Source organism: Dama dama, chromosome 3 (assembly GCF_033118175.1).
Source record: "Dama dama isolate Ldn47 chromosome 3, ASM3311817v1, whole genome shotgun sequence".
NCBI lineage: Eukaryota > Metazoa > Chordata > Mammalia > Artiodactyla > Cervidae > Dama > Dama dama.
The window spans coordinates 43,722,856-43,743,921 of NC_083683.1; the positions used below are offsets into that span (position 1 = coordinate 43,722,856).

General features: G+C 46.1%; 1 protein-coding gene across 1 annotated transcript; it reads left to right on the forward strand.

Annotated features, from left to right (window-relative positions):
* Positions 1-5,310: 5,310 nt before the first annotated feature.
* Positions 5,311-15,111, forward strand: LOC133041664 (keratin, type II cytoskeletal 73). Its single transcript, XM_061122594.1, has 9 exons — positions 5,311-5,757; positions 7,005-7,219; positions 8,028-8,088; positions 8,713-8,808; positions 9,551-9,715; positions 12,314-12,439; positions 12,822-13,042; positions 14,017-14,051; positions 14,855-15,111. Exons 1-9 carry the CDS (start codon positions 5,311-5,313, stop codon positions 15,109-15,111), a joined length of 1,623 nt encoding a protein of 540 aa, XP_060978577.1.
* Positions 15,112-21,066: the final 5,955 nt, after the last annotated feature.

Consider the following 21,066-nt stretch of genomic DNA (forward strand, 5'->3'; position numbering starts at 1 on the left):
GTTTTTGAAATATTTTCAAAAACCAGCTAACCAATCAGCTGGAGCCAGTAACACCCTCTGTCCCAAGGGGAAGAGTCTGCATTGTTTAGGTTTGTGCTTCCAGCCCTGCCCCCATTCCCTGCCCCTTCTTGCAATTGCCCTTTCGGTGGTCCTTCTCCCAGAGGGTATTCTGTTGAGCACCCCATCTCAAAGCCTGTGCCTTTCCCCTGGTGGTGCCCCCAGGGAAACATGCTTCTGTGTATATAACCCTCTTGTTGGCTCTGTGTCTAAAGTGCTGTGGTCTTGGTGTCTGCATAATAAACTTCATTTGCAACTCATAGCATGTGATGTGTGTTTAATGTCAAGCCTTGGCAGGAGTAGCCAGGAGCTATTACTCATTGCTATCTGGTCAGGAAGATCCCCTGGAGAAGGAAATGGCAACCCACTCCAGTATTCTTGCTTGGAGAATCCCATGGACAGAGGAGCCTAGTGGGCTATAGTTCATGGGGTTGCAAAGGGTCAGACAAAACTTAGCAACTGAACACACACACACACACACACACACACACACACACACACACACACACACACACACATACACACACACTGAGTAGGATGAGCCTCGACTGGAAAAAGAATGAGAATTAGGGCAAGGATTAGATGCTCTTTTCCTTAACTAGGAAAAGTCAGTGATGGAAGGAATTTGTACTTAGGAGAGTTCTTTTCTGATAGTAAAATAATGAACCAGGACACAGGCAAGTTTTAGGAATTTTCAGTTCTGGAAGTATTGTGAGATTTATTGAGTACAGTTGAATCGTGGCTGTGAAGTCACTCAGTCGTGTCCGACTCTTTGTGACCCCATGGACTGTAGCCCACCAGGCTCCTCTGTCCATGGCTACAGTCCATGGGGTTGCAAAGAGTCCAACACGACTTAGCAACTAAACCACTACCAACCATCTTTGGCCGTATTTCCTTTTCTTCCAAAAATGAATAATAAATTTCTCAAAGTAGGAAAAGAATACTTGCTCAGACACAACATCTTTCTAAAGTTCCTAGTTTATAATGCTCAAATGTCCTCCAAAAAGTAGTGACATTCTGCAAGAAAGTCCTTGTCACTTTATCCTGGCCAGTACCAAGTTATCAATATTTTCTAATATGGTGGTGAAGCAATATCCCCTTGTTTTAATTAGCATTTATTTCTTAATATTGAAGAAACCTTTTCATATGCATATTTTTCCTTTTGCATTGCTTATTCTCGTCTTAAAAGTCTTTAAAAAGTTTTTTTTTTAATTGGAATATTGTTGATTTACAATTTTGTATTAACTTTAGGTGTACAACAAAGTGAATCAGTTATACATATACATATATCCACTCTTTTCAAGATTCTTTTCTCATATAGGTCATCACAGAGTATTGAGTAGAGTTTCCCGTGCTATACAATAGGTCCTTGTTAGTTATCTATTTTATATATAGTGTCTTTATATGTCAGTCCCAGTCTCCCAACCTGTCCCTCCCCACTTCTCCCCCAGGTAACTCTAAGTTTGATTTCTACATCTGTGACTATTTCTGTTTTGTAGATAAGCTCATTTGTATCACTTTTTAAGATTCCACGTATAGTGATATCATATATATATATATATGTCTTTCTTTGTCTGACTTACTTCATTCAGTACGACAATCTTTAGGTCCATCCATGTTGCTGCAAATGGCATTATTTCATTCCTTTTTGTGGCTGAGTAATATTCCATTACATTTATGTACTACATCTTCTTTAATCATTCCTCTGTTGATGGACATTTAGGTTGCTTTCATGTCTTGGCTATTGCAAATAGTGCTACAAGGAACACTGGGGTGCATATATCTTTTAAAATTATAGTTTTCTCCAGATATACATAGTCCTGCATACTGAAAATTTTCTCCAAAAGGTTTTTAGGTTTACCTTTTAAGTTTATTGTCTATTATGAGTCAATTTTTGTTTAAAGTGTGAAACTTAAGTTGAGGGTTTTGTTTGATTGATTGTGCTTTTGATCTCTGTTATGGGTTGAATTGTGGCCTCAAAAAAGATATATTGAAGTCTTAACACTCAGTACTTCTGAATGTGATCTCATTTGGAAGTAAGTTTTTAAAAAATTTCCCTTGAGACTTCTTTTTTGACCCATGAGTTATTTAGATGTAAATTGTTTAGTTTCCAAGTGTTTTGAAAAAAATTTTTTTTTTTACAATTTTTTTTTTTTTTGGCCACAGTGTGCAGATTGTAGGATCCTAGTTCCCCAACCAGGTATCGAACCTGGGCTCTCAGTTGTGAGAGCACACAGTTTTAACCACTGGACTGCCAGGGAATTCCTGAAATCTTGTTTTTTAAAAATCAAAAAAATGTTTTATTTCCAGTTTTATTCCTTGTGGTCAGAGAATACACTCCATATGATTTGGATTTCTTCTTTTAGTTCTCTCAGTTTGTTTTCTTTTTAAAACTAAAGTATAGTTGATCTGCATGTTGTGTTAGTTTCAGGTGTATAGCCCAGAGATGCAGTTATACATACATATATATATATTCTCTTCAAATTCTTTGACCCTATAGGTTAGTACAAAATATTGGGTATAGTTCCCTGTGCTATACAATAGGTCCTTGTTGGTTATCTATTTTATACATGGTAGTGTTTATACATTAATCTCACCATCCTTGGCTCCTGAAGCCCCTAGTTGCTGTACCTCTTCTCTCCACCTTTAAGATCTTCCTATATTTATTATATATGTGATATCCATGTTTCTAGTTGTGGTAAGTGGAGTGAGTTCACACCATTTCTTATGCCAGAGCAGTGTCAGAAGAGTCTGTCTGCTCCATTTTTCTAAATGAGAAATACTAAATATTCTTTTACAACATGATTTTAGTGCTCATGAAGGGGATGGGGATTGGCTTTCTGCTTCCTTTGGGCTGATTCCTCAGATATGCCTGTCCCAGAGGCTTGGGCAAAGGCTCATGGTAGCACTGCCTGCCCCTCTGTGGGAAATGGGGCTGACTTCGTAACTACGTGAAAATTAGGTAAGGGTTCAGTAGACATTGATTCCCCAGTAGACATTCCCCAATGTCTCAGTAGACACTGAGGGCAGGGCCAGGATATGAATTGCAAGGGACCCACTATTTGAAAAGCCACTTAGGAGAGATCTAAAGGTAGGCGCTGAGGATACTGTCCTTAGGAGAAATGCTTTCAGGGGTCACTGAAGCATCTCTTTGTCTCCTCCATGACTTCCTGGGACCCCTTCCTCCACCCCAGTTCTGCGCAGTAACTAGAGAGGAGTAGAGGGAAGATGGGATTTGGATCTTGTCCTCAGGAAACTTTCTGGATGCTTGGTAGGATTGGCACACACCTGTAACACAGATAGAGACAGGGAGTTAGCATAGACAATCGGTGCAGTTTGGGGAAGCTGGCCAGAGAGGAGTGGCTAGACTGGGATGCGATCAGAAAAGGTTTTCCAGGGTATCTCTGTGGCAGGTTCCCAAGGAGAGAAGGCCAGTGTGGGAGAGGGGAAGTCAAGCCCCTGTAGGGGGAGGGCACTCACACACTGCATTGCCTTCTGAGCGTGAACACTTGCTTTCAGCCCTTAGGGAAAGAGCTCGAGGCCCATGACAGCAGTCTGTATTGAACAGATTTGCTGAGACACCACAGGTCTGAATCGTGACACTCACATATGGAAAGGAATCAATTAGGGTGTGCTCCTGGCTCTGTGTCCTCATCACAGCACTGCCTTGCTTCATGGCAGTGAAGAAACTGCAGAGGGGAAAACCTTTGTGTCTAGTGAAAGAAGACTGAAAAGATTGCTAAGGACTATTGCTGATAGTGAAATTGAGACTGCCCAAGAAAATGGTTATTCTTAACTAGAAAAGAGCTTTTTTGTATAAAAAAGAAGAGGAGGTTGAATTTGGCAATTGCTTGGTACAATAGTTGTAGAAGCATCATACCGTTATAATACAGAGTAAGGCCAAAATCTCTACACAGAAATGGAAAAGAGGGACTGGCAAACTGTTTATCTGAGCACTTGCCTAGTGAAACAATTGCATTTTTATGGAGAAAGTATGTACTGTGAATGTATTTGGAATTGGGAATTATGAGACTCTTGGGTCATATACTTTGGTAATATCAGGGATCTATTAAAATCCAAATGTCTACCCTCTCCCTTAGAATTGTGAACTGGGCTTCTGTCGTATTAATTTATGACCCCAGAACCTAGTTTAAGAACTGGGACAGAGTCAACTCTCAACAGAAGTGTGTTAAATGAACAGACAGATGGATGAACAAACACATGAATGGCTGGCTGGCTGGCTGGACAAACAAGGCCTGTAGAACTTCGAATGTGGGGTCAGAAGACCAGCCAAAGGAGTTCTTAAGACCAGGGCCTGCTGTTTCCTCTGGGACTCACACAAAGAAAGGCTCATGAAATGTGATCCTCAGCTATAACAGCAAACATGTGAGTTCCTGTTTTTCCATTTGTGAAAGGTAGACCCTCACAGCTCCTCTCCAGGTCTAGTGAATTAAATGAGCTTCTGTGTATGAGAAGCTATTTTAATGTTGGAAAGCGCTGCACCAGTGTTAGCCACTGTGAATGGTGACAATACCATAACTTCAAGGTTGATGGTGGCAGTGATGGGAGGGTCCAGGAACAAAGTCAGTGTGTGTAGCGAAAGGTGTACAGGGCAGCCTGGTTGGCACAGAGGAGCAGGAGACTAGCCTGGGAGGGCACAGAGGCCCTGCAACCAGAGGACCGGGCCTGGATTCCTGGTGGGCTCATCTGCCATAGCCCAGGCCAGCCACGAGGACTGCCTCCAGGAACCCTGGGAAGCCAGGCCATGGAGTCTCTTTCTAACCACATAAAAGCAGCTTAGCCAGGGTTCTGGATGTAGCCCATCTGATTCTGGTACAGTCGTGAAATCTCTCACAGATGATGCTGTCAATTAAAGGTTTCCCCTCTGCAGCCCCGCAATCTGGTCCCCTCACTCCCACGCCCTGGGGAAGGGCAATCTTGAGGCTGTGACAAACTTCCCAAGATCTTTCTAGGGATAATTCAGTCAGCCTAATTATCCCACATTAATTAGATAAGACTCAAATTACAGGAGCAAGGTTTGCAAGCCTAGCACTGTGGGAGGTTTAAGTTATTTGCCCAGTGTGTCTCTGATTTTGCTGGGAAAAAATGATTTGCTCCAGGCAAAATAAACCCACAAATTAGGGCAGTGGCTCCCTTCTGAGCCCTATAAAGGAGGCATCTAATACCGCAGGCTGATAAGCTGCATCTCAGCTAAGGGTTGGCATCTCATTCCAGCTTGCTGGCCTCCCCAGCATGAGCCGCCAATTCACCTACAAGTCGGGAGCCGCTGCCAAGGGGGGTTTCAGCGGATGCTCAGTTGTCCTCTCTGGGAGCAGCTCACCTTCCTACAGGGCAGGGAGCAAAGGGCTCAGTGGGGGCTTTGGAAGCCAGAGCCTGTATAGCCTGGGGTGTGCCCGGAGCATCTCTTTCAACATGGCCGGTGGCAGTGGGCGGCCAGGGGGCTATGGGTTTAGCCGAGGCCGAGCCAGTGGCTTTGCCGGCAGCATGTTTGGCAGTGTGGTCCTGGGGCCCATGTGCCCATCCCTGTGCCCACCTGGGGGCATCCACCAGGTCATCGTCAACAAGAGCCTCCTGACTCCCCTCAATGTGGAGCTGGACCCCGAGATCCAGAAAGTGCGTGCCCAGGAGCGGGAGCAGATCAAGGCACTGAACAACAAGTTCGCCTCCTTCATCGACAAGGTGGGAATTCCTGGAGAAACACAAGGTCCATGGCAACTTAGGATATCTAGAAATTCTAAGGCCCAGCTCCTCCTCTCATGGGACCCAGACCAGCTCAGACTTTGGTTGAAAGGCAGACTCATAACCTATAATACACCCTAAACTATAAAGCAAGGCAGACGGGGATCAGTGGTACGCTAGAACAGCGGTTCTTAAAAGGGGTCCATGAACCGAGAGGGCTGGCATCACCTTGGCATTTGTTGGAAATGCACATTCTCAGGCTCCATATCATACCTACTGAACCACAAATTCTGGGAATGGGGCCCAGAAATCTGTGTTTTAACAAGCCCCCTGGTGATGTCGAGGCACTCTCATGTTTGAGGACCACTGAAGAGCAAAGGGTAGGAAGGTTTGGTGAAGTAAACATTTCCCAAGCTTAGGGGAGCAGGGGAAGCTCACCACGGGTGATAGTGAGGTAGGGTAGTGATGCATGAGGAGGAGTTTTCCAGACAGAGGTGGAGAAAGGCAACCTAAGGAGATGGAAGAGTCACATGCAGCCTGATGAGACTTGTCTGAAGAGTGGGGAGAAATGCAGTTTGTGTGTGTTGGGAGAATGGTGGGAGTGGCACTGGCACATTGGAAAAGCACAAGAAGGGAATCTGGGCTTGACCCTGTAGGTGGTATGGAGCCACTGGAGGGTTTTGTGCAAGGGAATGGTGGAATGTTCGTAGATTGCAAATTGAGAAAGCTTGTTCTCCCCCTGGGGAAATGCTCTGAGATCAAAGGCAGCCAGAAATGAAGGCAACATGAGAGGGCCCGAGACCCCAGATCAATTGGATACCGGCCTCTGGCTGGGCTGGGAGAGACGGTGATGAAGGAGACAGAGTAGGCAGAGCACAGGCCAGACCACCAGAAACCCAGAGAAGGGGTCCCCAAGAGCGTGAAGGCCAGTATGGCCAGATTACATGTCTAAGGACTTACCCAAGAAAGGTGGATGAGGCTAACCATCGACACTGGTCCAGGCAGGTAAGGACAGGTGCATAGAAGACAGAACTTGATGAGGGGCGAGGGAGGATGGTGAGGCCCCTCCTGACGTCAGTGGCTGCTCCCCAAAAGAGAACTGCAGTCAGACAAAGGACCTGGGTGGGAAGGGGTAGGAGAATCATTTTCTGAGGGATGAGGCTATGTAACGTAAGGGAACACAGCTACTGTCCAGGAAAGAAATTCCCTGGCCTCTTGCCATTGACTATTGGTTGGCTGGATTCCAGGTGAGGTTCCTGGAGCAGCAGAACCAGGTTCTGGGGACCAAGTGGGAGCTGCTGCAGCAGCAGGACCTGAACAGCTGTAAGAACAACCTGGAGCCCATCCTCGAGGGCTACATCAGCAACCTGAGGAAGCAGCTGGAGACACTGTCCGGGGACCGGGTGAGGCTGGACTCGGAGCTGAGGAGCATGCGTGATGTGGTGGAGGACTACAAGAAGAGGTGAGTGGAACCCAAGCTGACTGCCTCCTGGGCCCGGGCTTTCCCCACAGGCACTGGGATGTATGCCTCTGGCCTCAGGGGCACTGGCCTCAGGTGAGAGTGACCCATCCTGAGATCCTCTGCCCAGACAGTATCAGGGCCTTCTCTGGGCAGCCAGGTGGGTTAGAGAGTGGCCAGCCAGCATTTCGAGCAGTGGTGAGGCTGTGCTAGTTGGTGGCTCTCTTGCTCCCCATTCACGAGAGCCCAGGTGTGCATACCATAGCCTCTCGGGTCCTAAGTTCTTTCAAGTTGGCCCCAAGTTCCCAGGAATTGCCCAACTGGGTTGGGAGCTGTACTTTCTATTGGGCTTCCTCTAACTTCCCTCAGATCGTAGACATTTAGGCCATGCTCCTTCCTCCTGTCCTAGGGGACTGTCTGACTTCCTTGGGACTCACACTTGGAAATGGGGTGAAGTTATTGGTAGGGGTGTCAAGCAGCTGGGGTGACACAAGAATCATGACTGAGAGAGGGACAGCGGTGTGTTCCTGTGATTTGGACAGAGTAGGAGGAGGAAGAACCTTTTCACTCTCCAGGCTTCGGAGGAAATCTAGACCCAAGCCATCTGGTCCCCAGGTCCAGGAAGAGGTTGCTTTAAACCCTGCCCACGATGCTGGCCACATAGTCCTAATGAGTTGTATAGATTTGTAAAAATGTAAAATAATATCTATTAAAAGGTACATAACATGGGCATTGCATCTCTTCCTTCATGTTGAGAACACACCCACCCACACCCACACACACCCTTCTCATCGTGATGCTTCTCCTGCAGGTATGAGGAGGAAATAAACAAGCGCACAACTGCTGAGAATGAATTTGTAGTGCTTAAGAAGGTGAGGACAGAATACATGTCCCTCGATCCAGCAGGGTGAGGAGTGTAGGGGGTGAGGGAGGTGAATCAGAGGAAAGACTGGAGTCTCTACCCACTGCAGAAGGGCCTGGAGCTGAAGGGCCACAGGAGAAGGTGGAGGGATTTGCGGCCTGGGGACAGCTTGAAGTTTATCTAGCACACTTCACTTTGTCCACGTCTATGTCTTATGTAAATGAGCAGGAGTGCAGATGTGGACAGTCACTCCCGGGCCAAAGCATATGCATAAACAGCATATGCTTTGAGAAGGGCTGCAAGTTCACCTTCCAATTCTGTCTCTGGTCACCTTCAGCTCTGACCACCGTGTGACCGACCATAGTAAGGTAGGGCTCTCTCCCATACTCTCTTTGAGACAGAGTAGGCAGTAAAAAGATTCCATTCTTGGATGAGGCAAGAGGAGTTCCGGAGGCGTAAGGAACCTGCTCGGGGTCTTGCAGTGAGTTCTGGGTGGGGGTCACTTCTTGATCCTTGTGTCTTGACTCCATTTTTTGGGGCAGCTAGTCACTGAACTGGGTCTGGGGGGCCAGCACCTGGGAGACCCCTGTCTGGGCTTGAAGGGCAATGTCAGGGGCTGTCTGGATTCCCCTAGGACGTGGACGCGGCATACATGAGCAAGGTGGAGCTGCAGGCCAAGGTGGATGCCCTGGAGAGAGAAATAAAGTTCTTTACATGCCTGTACGAGGGGGTAAGTCTCCCCCAGTTCCTGTCCCCATCCTGGCTCAATCGTCTGGAAGGACAGACATGTGAATGAGTGGTTACTAACTCATCAGGAACTTTAAGAGCCCAGGGAATCTCCAGTGTTGGGACGCTGGGAGCTTTGTAGAGCAAAGCAAGAGTGACAGCAATCTTGGTACATCTGATGATGTGTGCCATCCACTCCAGCTTGGCCACCAGCTGTTCCCTCTCACATCCTTCAGGAAGCCATGGGGCCCTAAGGTGTCCCCACTGACCCTCAGCCAAGCATATTCTCACTTCTGCTGTCTTCTCTCTGTGGCTTGGGAATTTTCTCGGGTCTTAGGCATGAGTCCCCAGGGATAGAGGTGAAAATCCTCACACTCTTTCCACTGCCTCTGTGACCATCTGGTTTCAAGCCTCAGCCTGTTGGCCCATTCATGGGCTCTCAGATGTCCTTACTGTCCCTTGTGTGATGGCCAGGCTCTCTCCCCTCCACCTTCTGCACTCCTAACCTATCTCAGGTGACAGTCATGGGGGTCGGTTTCTTCTTGAGCTACTTCAAAACCATCCAGAAATTTTAGATGTGGTGTTGGAACCTCTGAACCAGTGAATTCCATTCTTGGAAGTTTTGGGGACCACAACTTGAGTCTGTCTGGGAGGGTCTGGGGGGCTCACTGCTGGGCCAGGTCCATCACCTTGGCACATTCTTCTGCTCACAAAAGGCAGCTCAAGCTTCCTTGTTGTCCCTGCAGGAGATTGCTCAGATGCAGTCCCACATCAGTGACACATCTGTCATCCTGTCCATGGACAACAACCGGAACCTGGACCTGGACAGCATCATTGCTGAGGTCCGGGCCCAGTACGAGGACATTGCTCTCAAGAGCAAGGCGGAGGCCGAGGCGCTGTACCAGACCAAGGTGAGATGCACACCTCCCCAAGGTCATGTGTTCCGGGGCCTCTGACCCATCCCATGACCCACCATGGCCCATATGCTCCCTGGGAGCACAGCATTGTCCAGGGTGCCGGGGGAAAGAACCCCCTCTTCCCCAGAGGAGGAAGAGATTGCAGCTCTGTCCTTAGGAACCATGAAGTCATCAGAGAAAACACACAGCTGAGTGCAAATGAGTGTGTCAGAGAAACATGAACCTTGGGGAAACAGAGGTTAGGGAACTAGGACTGGGTGGGGCAAGTCAGGAGCCATGTCCTTAGAGGCTGAGAGTTTTGAACTAATTCTGGGAAGAAGGAAAACATGGGTAGTTAGCATCTCAACTCCCTTGTTAATAACAATAAATTAGGGGATCTCATCTGAGATCAGGTTACTCGTATCTTTTCATTCAAGTCCAACTCCAAGGAGAAAGGGGTAGGTTTGAGTCCCTTAGATCTTAACTCCTCTAATAGGTTGTGGGTGGGGAAATGAGTCTTCAGATAATTTAGTTTCTCAGATCAAGATGGCGACTTCCTAATTGTCCTTGAGGTTTATCAGGTTCCTTCTCAAGGGAAACCCAAACTGTTGAGACCTTATCTTGCCCCTCCCCCTGCCCCCTTGCTACCTCAGGGGCAGAAAGACTTGACCTTCAAGGGTGTGAGGAAGGGAGGCTTTCATGGCCTAGAAGACAACTCAGGCCAAGGCTTCTTGATAAAGGTTCAAACTCAAGTCCCCAGTCCCCAAATCCTTCTACATTCCAGCCTCCAGCCAGGATCAGGGATGGCTATGTGGCCCAATCATTCTGGATTGTCAGTGACGGTGCTTAACCCCAGATTCCTTCTAGAAGAATTAGGCATAAACATGATGTGGGTTCATTTGTTTCTTGAGGTTACTCACACCAGGATTTCTCCAGCTCAGGGCAAGCACTCACTGAGCAGAATGGCATCAGTGTCATCCCAGAAACAGTACTGTGAATGCTTATTATTACTCCCCTTTTGAAGGTGAAGAAGCAGGGTTTAAGGAGTTTAAATAACTTTCCAAGGTCATTTAGCTAATAAATGATGGAACTGGATCTGAATCTACATGTCTGATGTTCCATAGCATTTAGACAGAAAGTCAGGAGGTGACTCTGGTTGAGAAGGATTTATGACAAGGGCTCGGGGTGGCTTGGGAGCTGAATGGCAGGAGTTTAATCTCCTGTCTCAGGAGGAGACAACTTGGTGTCAGAATCAGGGACTTAGTGCCCTGGTAAGGAGGGCTGTGCAGAGATGCAGAAGGCCACCTGACCTGGCACCAAAGATAAAACACAGGAGCACAGTGAGAAGCTCCCCCTGCCTTCCAGGGAACTTGGCATCCTTAAGAAGAACCCTGACTCTTGGACCATGCTGGAGCCAGATATTAGACAACTGGCAAACCCAACCCCTCAGAGACAGACAGGCAGTGCATAGTCACTGGAGTTCTGAATGTCACATGTTCTTTGTGTTCCCCTTGTGTTACTTTTCAAGGTCATTTAGCTGGTAGTGATGGAGATAACCATATTCTGGGGTAAAAATGGAGTACTCTCTGTTGATTATTCAATGGATGACATCAAATGCAGGAATAATCCGAAACTAATAGATGACTCCAAATTCATGACCCATGGTGATAGGATATAACCAAATCTACCCCCGCACTCCCATACACACAAAATGCACCTCCATGTCCAGCAAGACTGCCAGTAGCCTGGAACTCAGCTGAGCTATGATGGGAGGAAGTTCCAGAGAAAATAGATCGGTGGCTCATCAGCTCCCTCTTTGGTTCACTCATTCATTCATTCATTCTCCAGACCTCTTTTCTAGCTAGACTCTGTGCTAGATACTGGGAATTCAGAAGTAAGACTAGAGGTCCCTGCCACCCAGTCATTCTGATTCTGATGGGAAAGACATTGAAATGTGTGATCACAGAACAGAGTGGTAAAGTCTACAGACTGGCATGCCGGGGACTATGGGCACAGATGGGCACCCAAGCAGGGACTCAGTGAAGACCTCCTGGAGAAAGGGAGTCTGCCCTGGCTGAGTTGGACCTGATAAGGGGAAAAGAGAGGATGAATGGGGGAAGCTTTTCTAGCAGGAGGGAGGGCCTCATGCACAGCCTCAGAGATTTGAGAGCACATGGGCTCCTTATGGAACCTGGAACTGTTTGGCAGAGGTGGGGAGCTGGGTAGATGATGGGTGAGGGCAGTAAGAACTGAGCCTGAAGAGCCTAATGGAGTCAGATTTCAAGGCACCTTGATGCCAGGCTAGGAGTTGTTTGAATTTTACCTTGACTTTGAAGAGCTATAGGCAGGGGAGTATCATAATAAAGGTTGCATGTTGCATAGCTGCAGTGTAGAGGGTGTGAGACTTTTGACTGTCCTTATGGCCAAAACCTTCAGTGAGATCATCTCTGCTGAAGGCAGATAAATCAAGCCAAAGAACAGATGTCTGAGCAGGAGGCTGTTGATAGGCCTGGTGAATCTGGGGACCCCTACCCACCTCTGCCACACTCCCCAGGCAAAAGCACAACCTGCTAGGCTGAGCTTAGGTTCCTGTATTGGCCCCTTTCACCCTAGTTCCAGGAGCTGCAGCTGGCGGCCGGTCGGCATGGGGATGACCTCAAACACACCAAGAATGAGATCTCAGAGCTGACCCGGCTCATCCAAAGGCTGCGCTCAGAGATTGAGAATGTGAAGAAGCAGGTGAAGGGGCTTTGGGGTTTCCTGGCTCACTCCCGAGGGAGGGGTGAACTGTCAATCACACACTCATTTCCCTTCTTCTCAGGGTCTTCCATCTCAGAACTCCTTTTCTCAGATGGAACCTCTGTTTGCATCCTTCCACACTTAGCTCTCACCTGAATCCTGGAACAATTGGAAAGGCCTTCTCAGAAAGCCAAGGGGCTGAGAATAACAAGCCTCTCAGTTCCAGGTTGACAGGATACTAACTCCATGGATGTGGCTTTGCTCTAGGAAGTGGGGCAGGATAGAGTATGGTCCAACCACAGTGAGCACTTGGAGGGAGGCAGTGAAGGGAGGCTCAAGGTACCTTAGAACTCAGGGGGCAGTGTCACCTCCTGGTCCTCAGTGCTCCAACCTGGAGACGGCCATCACTGACGCTGAGCAGCGAGGTCACTGTGCCCTGAAAGATGCTCAGGCCAAGCTGGATGAGCTGGAGGCCGCCCTGCTCCAGGCCAAGGAGGAGCTGGCCCGGATGATGCGTGAGTACCAGGAGCTGATGAGCACAAAGCTGGCTCTGGACATCGAGATCGCCACCTACCGCAAGCTGCTGGAGGGCGAGGAGTGCAGGTAGGTGATGGGAGGGCTCTTAGAATGTTAGGGCTGGAAGGACTTTTGGAATCCTCTGACTTAATTTCCCAGGTATGGGTGGCAGACTGTTGGAGGGGTTGGAGATACTTTTTAGGTCACCTACAAACATAGCCTTAAACAGCATCCAGTCAGATAATAAGACGGTGATTTCCTTTATGGTTTTCTTTCCAGTCTTCAGACTACAATAAGGAGAAAGCTTCAGCGTGGTGCTCTTGTATATTTAACACTGACCTGACACTTGCAAATATCCCTATTAGTAAAGAGATGGTAGATTCTAGCTTCAAAGTCTCTGAGCAGACAACAATATCTAGCCAAATATTTTTTTGTTTTATTTATTTTCACTGCTACTGTTTTTGTCTTTTTTTAGTCCAGAGATACTGGTTTTCTATGCACCCTATTGATATAAAACTTCCTTTTAAGAGAAATATATTTTTTTGCCATAGAAGATAGTCAATGAAAAATACTAAACATATAACAGTATGAGTTATATATGGTCATAGCAACAATTGAAAGGGTAGTACATGAAGTGTTGACACTTGAAAATCCCCATCCTAACCTAGCATCATTTTATGAATGAGACCCAGAGAAGAGAAGTTATTGGTCCTAATATCATAGAGTTAGTTCCTTAGTGGCAACTTCTGATGCTAGTATTTCTACACATGTATTTATTCAGGCAGTAGCCCCACAGGGATGAAGTGGGTTGACGAGAAGCACAGCAGGAGGGCCCCTGGGAGGTGGTGTTGCCACAGGGGCTCCAGGGTTGCAAGTTCACACATCTCAGAAGGGGAAAGACTAGAGAGAGGTGCTTAGAGTCACCCAGGGCTGTTAATGCCACCTGGCCAGCTGGAGGACTTGTGGAGGCTGCGCTGGCCTGGCTGATGGTTGCAGGCTGGGGTGAAGGTAACTCAAATTCCATGTGATGGAGATTCACCTGTGCTTTTGTTCCCTTGCAGGATGTCTGGAGAATACACCAATTCTGTGAGCATATGTGAGTATTTCACACCTCTGAAAGAGTATGTTTAGCCCATTAATGAACACAAAGGAAGTGGTCCCCTACTACTAGGACCCCCATGGAACAGCCTGGGTTCTGCCTGCTAGAGCAACATTGTCCTAATCACCTCCTGTGCTGAGACCTGCAGCCTCTTCCTTGATGGGGTCAGCTTCCCATCACATTCTGACATTTCACACTTCCCCATTTCTGGCCCCTTCCCCAGAAACCTCACTCATAAGGCTCTCAGCCCCATGCTTTTCTGCCACCCCCCATCCAGACTTTGCTGCTTGCCGGAAGCTGTGAGTAGGAAGAGGGGCACCTCCTCACCCGGAGTGAGACCCGGGTGTGCATAGAAACATTGTGCACAAGCAGTTTCAATGCTGCCCCAAAGGATTCAGCCTGGTCTCCTAAGAGAAGCTGGCAAAAACTCTCCTGTATCAAGCACTCAGGAAATTCTTTGGAAAAAATTAAGAATGTCTTCTCAAGTTAAACGCAAGACTTGCTGGCTTACATGATGCTTAGGCGTCATCTGCTCTTTGGGGGAAGCCCCTGCTACTCTTGTTTGTTCAAAGAATGAGAAGGCTCTGGGCTTGGGGGTCCTGTGGGATCTGGGCTGATTCCCCTGGTACTTGAGCTGCCAGGAATTGAGCATATGTCACTAAAGCCAAGTCCTCAGTTGATGTGGAGTATTACTTAGGACGGACACATTTAATCTAGTTAGAGCTGGGAGGCTGGAGAGGACTTCGGGTCAGCCCTATCCTGGGACACGCACTTATTAGTCCTCCCTCTGTCTTCCACAGCCGTCATCAGCAGCTCCATGGCCGGGACTGCAGGCACAGGAGCCGGCTTTGGGTACAGCGGCACCGGCACCTATGGCTATCGGCCCAGCTTTGTCGGCGGGGGCTATTGCTTCCTGCCGGGGGGCTGTGTCACTGGCAGTGGGAACTGCAGCCCCCGCGGGGAGGCCAAAACCAGGTTAGGGAGTACAAGTGAAATCAAGGACCTGCCGGGAAAGACCCTAGCTCTGAGCTCACCCACCAAGAAGACCCCAAGATAAAGTGAAAGACAGCTGTCCAGACAGCTTGCTTTGGTTTCTCCTGGACTCCCTTCTTCAGGAAATTCCTCCATCACGCCTGTCATCATCTCCTTGCTTTTCTGCTCCACTGTTGTCTCCTCTCTGGCAACTCTCTACCTTAGTCTTTCTTAATGAGGAGTCAGGATGCTAGCCCATCCTTCTGCCTCCATACTAAGAGTCTTCTTAATACAGCCTCCCCTTCCTGCAGAATTGCCAGGGATAAAGACTAGACCCTTTCCTGGCTCTAAGCCCCTCACAGATGAAGCTTTTGTTTCAAGGGCAATCCCAGTCCTCCTGCTTCCCTTTCTGTGCCCTGGTTTAGGTAGTTATTTGGCCATGTGCTCCATGGGTACAGACAATTACAGGTCCACTGACAGACCTGCAAGGACTATCTCTTCTTAGATCAGCATCAGCTCTGGGGAAATCCTTGGTCATTAGTTTACCTCGCATGGCCCCTGCAGACTACAGCCAGGAGAACCCCTGCTGACTGGCCCGTCGGTGAAGGGATTTGTGCTCTCAGCATGTGCGTTCTTGTCCTCGTTCAGGCCTTTCTTCCCTGCTTCCTCATCTTACCAATAAATTTATACAACTAATGCTGCTTCTCTCTCCTAAGGGAATCTACCTCTTAGGCAAAATCTCTTCTGTAAATAGAGGTCAATGTCCTGGAACCCGAGGCCCGGTGTCTTTAAAGAACCCCAAAGTAACCTTTGAGCTGAGTGAAAGACATCCTTGCATGGATGGCAGGACCCCATGGTCACCTTCATTGGATTTTGTGATACTGAGGCTTCATCTCTGTCCCCCATCTCCAGCAGATGAAACTTTGAAGTCACGCTTTTCTCAGGTCAATGCATGGGTGAATGGAAACATCTTTGAGAACATTCAGATTGTAGGGACAGACAGGAAGCCAACATTTGTCTCGTGGCAAAATTTAAAACTGGCCAAACAGAAAAAAAAAAAAATCGTATATTAACACATATATATGGAATCTAGAAAAATGGTACAGATGACCCTATTTGCAAAGCAGAAATAGAGACACAGTCATAGAGAATAAATGACCTAGATGGGAAGGCAATCCAAAAAAGAGAATATATGTATATGCATAGTGGATTCACTTTGTTGTACAGAAGAAACTAACACACCTATACTCCAATTAAAAAAAAAAATTGGCCAAGAGGCAGCAGAAGGCCAGTTCCAGAAAGCCTGGGGCTTAAGTTTTGGCTGTTCATTGTTCTCTGGACAAAGATCAAAGGCAGATTCTGTTTTAATTAATGACCCATGTTCTCTTGATCCTTGGGGAAGTTTTACTGGCTTGAGGTGGATGTGAATGTACATGTACGTATGTATGAGTTGTGTTTAAGCATGGGGGCCATCTCTGTTACATGTCACTCAGCTTCCAAAACAGTCCTGTGCTCAGAGCTTTCTCATAGGCCCCCAGGCCAAAATCATGCTGGCAGCATGCAACAGGAAGCAAAAAGTAAGTGAGAGGCCAGCACACATTGAGACCAGGGCTCACAGGTGCATCTGAACAGGATCATTATGGATCCAGAGAGAGTCCTAGAGTTCAAGTTGATAGCCTTGAATTCAGGTTCAATCCCTGCAACTAAGTGGTGAACATGGGCAAAGCTTTCAACCCCTTTGAGCCTCATTTCTGTAGCTATAAAATAAGCAGAATTAACCACCAGATTGTAGGTAGGCTAAAATGAGGCAATATGAAGATGTTCTGTGAAATTCCTGGTACAAAGTTCATGCTTAATAAATGTTAAGTGGAAACAGAATCTTGTTCTTGATCTTTGTGGTTCAAAACATAATGAGCTCACTGAAAGAGCTGTTTAGCAGCTGGTAAAGCAATTAACAAAATCTAAACCTTAAAGAAACCGTCTTATAAACTATATGCAGTTTATTGATTGCCCAAAGGAGAACTGGCTGGCTGAATAACTAGTCCCAGGGAAGACACTCTTGGGGCCAGTAAAGAAATGGTGGTCAAGTCAAGGAATATTTAGGAAGTAGCTATCACATGCCTGGCATGAGTTAGTGTTGGGGCTATAGTAATATAGAAAAAGGTCCATGCTCCATCAAATAAGTCCTGGTTGCCCATTATATATAAAGTACTTTATTAGAAATGGGGGCTGTGCTTGGCAGTTAAATAGCTTTTCCCTATCCTCATGTCAAGAGAAACAAAATGAATATACATATGCAGCGAAAAGGTCTGTGTGAAGAACAGATAATGTCAGCAAAACAGACATATATAAATATATATATTCATTTCTGTCTATCTATTCTCAGTTCAGTTCAGTTTAGTTGCTCAGTTGTGTCCAACTCTTTGAGACACCATGGACTGCAGCACATCAGGCTTCCCTGTCCATTACCAACTCCTAGAGCTTGCTCAAACTCATTACCATTGAGTCGGTGATGCCATCCAACCATCTCATCCTCTCCTCCTGCCTTCAATCTTTCCCAGCATGAGGGTATTTTCCAATGAGTCAGTTCTTTGCATCTATCATTTTAGTTGCTGATTAATCTGACAAAATGAGGATTATAACTAGGTCTCAAACAAAATGATTATGTCTTCTTTCAAAGAGCTTAGAATGCATATATGAATGTATCCTCTCGTACTGTCAAAGAAGCAAGGCAATGGCATTTCCAGGCTATGACTTGATCTTTAGGTATATATCTAAATATTATCACTTCATATTTTCAAATAGGAAAAAAGATTTTCATTTAAATGAAATATATACAACTTTTTTTCATTTCTAATGTGAAAAAGAAAATCAGTTTATCATAAAAGATGGGAATAAAGTCAACAAAAAATTATTTGGGGAAAAGAAAAGGAAAAGGGTCCAAACTCTTAATGAAGGTCTTCCTAATGGCGTTAGTGGTAAAGAAACCATCTGCAAATGCAGGAGACATAAGACATGCAGGTTCAATCTCTGGGTTGGGAAGATCCCCTGGAGGAGGAAATGACAAACCACTCTAGTATTCTTGCCTGAAGAGACCCCATGGACAGAGAGGAACCTGGTGGGCTATAGTCCATAGGATCGCAAAGAGTTGGGCATGACTGAAGCGATTTAGCAGGAACTTTTAATGAAGATGTAACCACAAAAAAAGGTAACTATAACCCAGGTGGGATATGGGCAATATAAGAAATCAGAGGCAGCACAGAGGAGAGTGGGAACTTCAGGGAGGTCAGGGGAGGCTGGCAGAGAAGGCATCACCTATGGAGTTTTGAGAGGATGGAGCTTACTAGGTAGGCAAGAGGAAGAAGTGGGCATTGTACCCAGAGGCACTCGATGGTATAAGTAGGTCACAGTTGCCTGAGTGTGAAGAGGAAGGCTGAAGAGTTTCCAAAGGTGGAGAGGGAGGGGGCAGTGGCACCTGAAGCTGGGGAGATGGGCAGCAGCCACATCAGAGAGGCCCTGTGTCTGCTAAGGAGCTGGGATTTCATGCTGTAGAGCTCGTGGGAGAAGCCTAGATCTTAGGTGTCAGATAGACCCAACTGAGGTCCTCCTCCACCACTCACTGTGTGACTTAGGCAAGCTACTTCTGTCCCATGTGTCTCAGTTTCCTCAGGTGTGAAAAGGGGTTAATAATAGTAGTTCCCTCATAAAGCTGTCATGAGAATTACATTTAATGAGAGAATGTAGGAGAATTCTTTACTTTAGTGACTGCCACATAGTCTGTGTTCTATAAATGGTAGTTAATAAACCACTGTTACTATTATAGCTCTTAGTATTACTAGGATAGACTCTTCTTTCAAGAAGCTGAAGTGAGAGGGAAAGCAGAGAAGGTCTAATAGCGATAAGAAGACATTTCACTAACAGGAACTAAGGATAAAGAGTATTGGCTATTAAGAGAGATTTCTATCACTTAACTTCTATGCTTGGATTCAGGTAATTAACACTGACTGCCTCCATGGAGAAACCTTGAAATCTCAGTGGTTTAACTTAACATGAAAAAGGTTCATTTCTCATTCCCAGTCTAAGGCATCTCATCTACATGGTTATGATGGTGGATGTCTCAGGAGCCTAGGCTCTTGTGTTTTCTAGCCCTGTCAATCTTGAACACCCAGTTTCCAGAGTTACTAGGATAGGAGAAAAGAGAGATTCAACAAGTATGTGGGCTGCTGACTGCCTCACTCTAGAAACGACACACTTGCCACTCACACTTAATTGGCCACCACGGCCCGAATCTCCAGCCAAATCCCAAAGGAGGGTGGGGAATGGGGAGGAGCCAAGGGCACTTGGTAAGCACTGGCAGTCTCTGGTACCACCTTCCTCAATGTAGGGACAGACATCAGTTACCACCAGATGGTAACTCCATTGAGTGGTGTTGGGGTGATGCTGGCATCTGCCCTCCAGTCCACGTAAGCAACTTTCCTTTGGTTTTGACAGTGTAGCTGGAGACATATTGCTATAAACTGGATCACTCTGCATATTATATTTATTATACTTAGATCTCCTTCATGTTTTTAAGGAGATACTGTAAATTTGTTTGGATTTGGAAATTTGTCAACTTAATAGTGGGCTAGAGAAATCTTTTTCAATATTTATTAAAGTATATTCCTTAAAACCCTGATTCCTATATTTGGTCAAGGAGAGGGGCTCTATGACCTAAAAAAAGGTTTGGAAAGCCTTGATTTTTTTTTTTTAAATAACAGTACTTTATTTCTGATACTGGAATCAGTATTCTACTTTCTTCTTCAATTTTTTTTTTACAGATGGCTAACAAACACATGAAAAGATGCTCAACATCACTCATTATCAGAGAAATGCAAATCAAAACCACAATGAGGTGCCATTACACGCCAGTCAGGATGGCTGCTATCCAAAAGTCTACAAGCAATAAATGCTGGAGAGGATGTGGAGAAAAGGGAACCCTCTTACATTGTTGGTGAGAATGCAAACTAGTACAGCTGCTATGGAGAACAGTGTGGAGATTCCTTAAAAAACTGGAAATAAAACTGCCATATGACCCAGCAATCCCACTCCTGGGCATACACACCGAGGAAACCAGATCTGAAAGAGACACGTGCACCCCAATGTTCATCACAGCACTGTTTATAATAGCCAGGACATGGAAGCAACCTAGATGCCCATCAGCAGACGAATGGATAAGGAAGCTATGGTACATATACACTATGGAATATTAATCAGCCATTAAAAAGAATTCATTTGAATCAGTTCTAATGAGATGGATGAAACTGGAGCCCATTATACAGAGTGAAGTAAGCCAGAAAGATAAACACCAATACAGTATACTAACGCACATATATGGAATTTAAAAAGATGGTAACAATAACCCTATATGCAAAACAGAAAAAGAGACACAGATGTACAGAACAGACTTTGGGACTCTGTGGGAGAAGGCGAGGGTGGGATGTTCTGAGAGAATAGCATTGAAACAAGTATACTATCAACGGTGAAACAGATCACCAGCCCAGGTTGGATGCATGAGACAAGTGCTCGGGGCTGGTGCACTGGGAAGACCCAGAGGGATGGGATGGGGAGAGAGGCGGGAGGGGGGATTGGGATGGGGAACACATGTAAATCCATGGCTGATTCACGTCAATGTATGGAAAAAACCACTACAATATTGTAAAGTAATTAGCCTCCAACTAATAAAAATAAATTAAAAAAATGAAAAAAAAAAAAAAAAACCAAATAACACTCATACTAACAGTGGGAAGGGGGAGGGGAAATATCAGGATGGGGTGGGAGGTACAAACTTTCAGGTGTAAGGTAGACTCAAGGATGTATTGTATAATGGGGAAAGATAGCCAGTATTCTGTAATAATTGAAAATGTTAAATAAAATTTTTAAAAAGCTCACTTATAAAAATTAAATGCTTATATTAGAAAATTTAAAAACATTAAAAAGTAAAAAAATAGAATTAGAATTTCACTTCCCAGTCACCATACAAGAAAGCCCTGAATGTTGTTCA

Excerpts from the sequence above, each read along its gene's own strand:
- LOC133041664 (XM_061122594.1), top strand. The coding sequence starts at position 5,311 with ATGAGCCGCCAATTCACCTACAAGTCGGGAGCCGCTGCCAAGGGGGGT. Across the intron at positions 9,716-12,313 it reads AGGCGCTGTACCAGACCAAG|TTCCAGGAGCTGCAGCTGGC; the intron begins GTGAGATGCACA and ends CTTTCACCCTAG. Across the intron at positions 13,043-14,016 it reads CTGGAGGGCGAGGAGTGCAG|GATGTCTGGAGAATACACCA; the intron begins GTAGGTGATGGG and ends GTTCCCTTGCAG.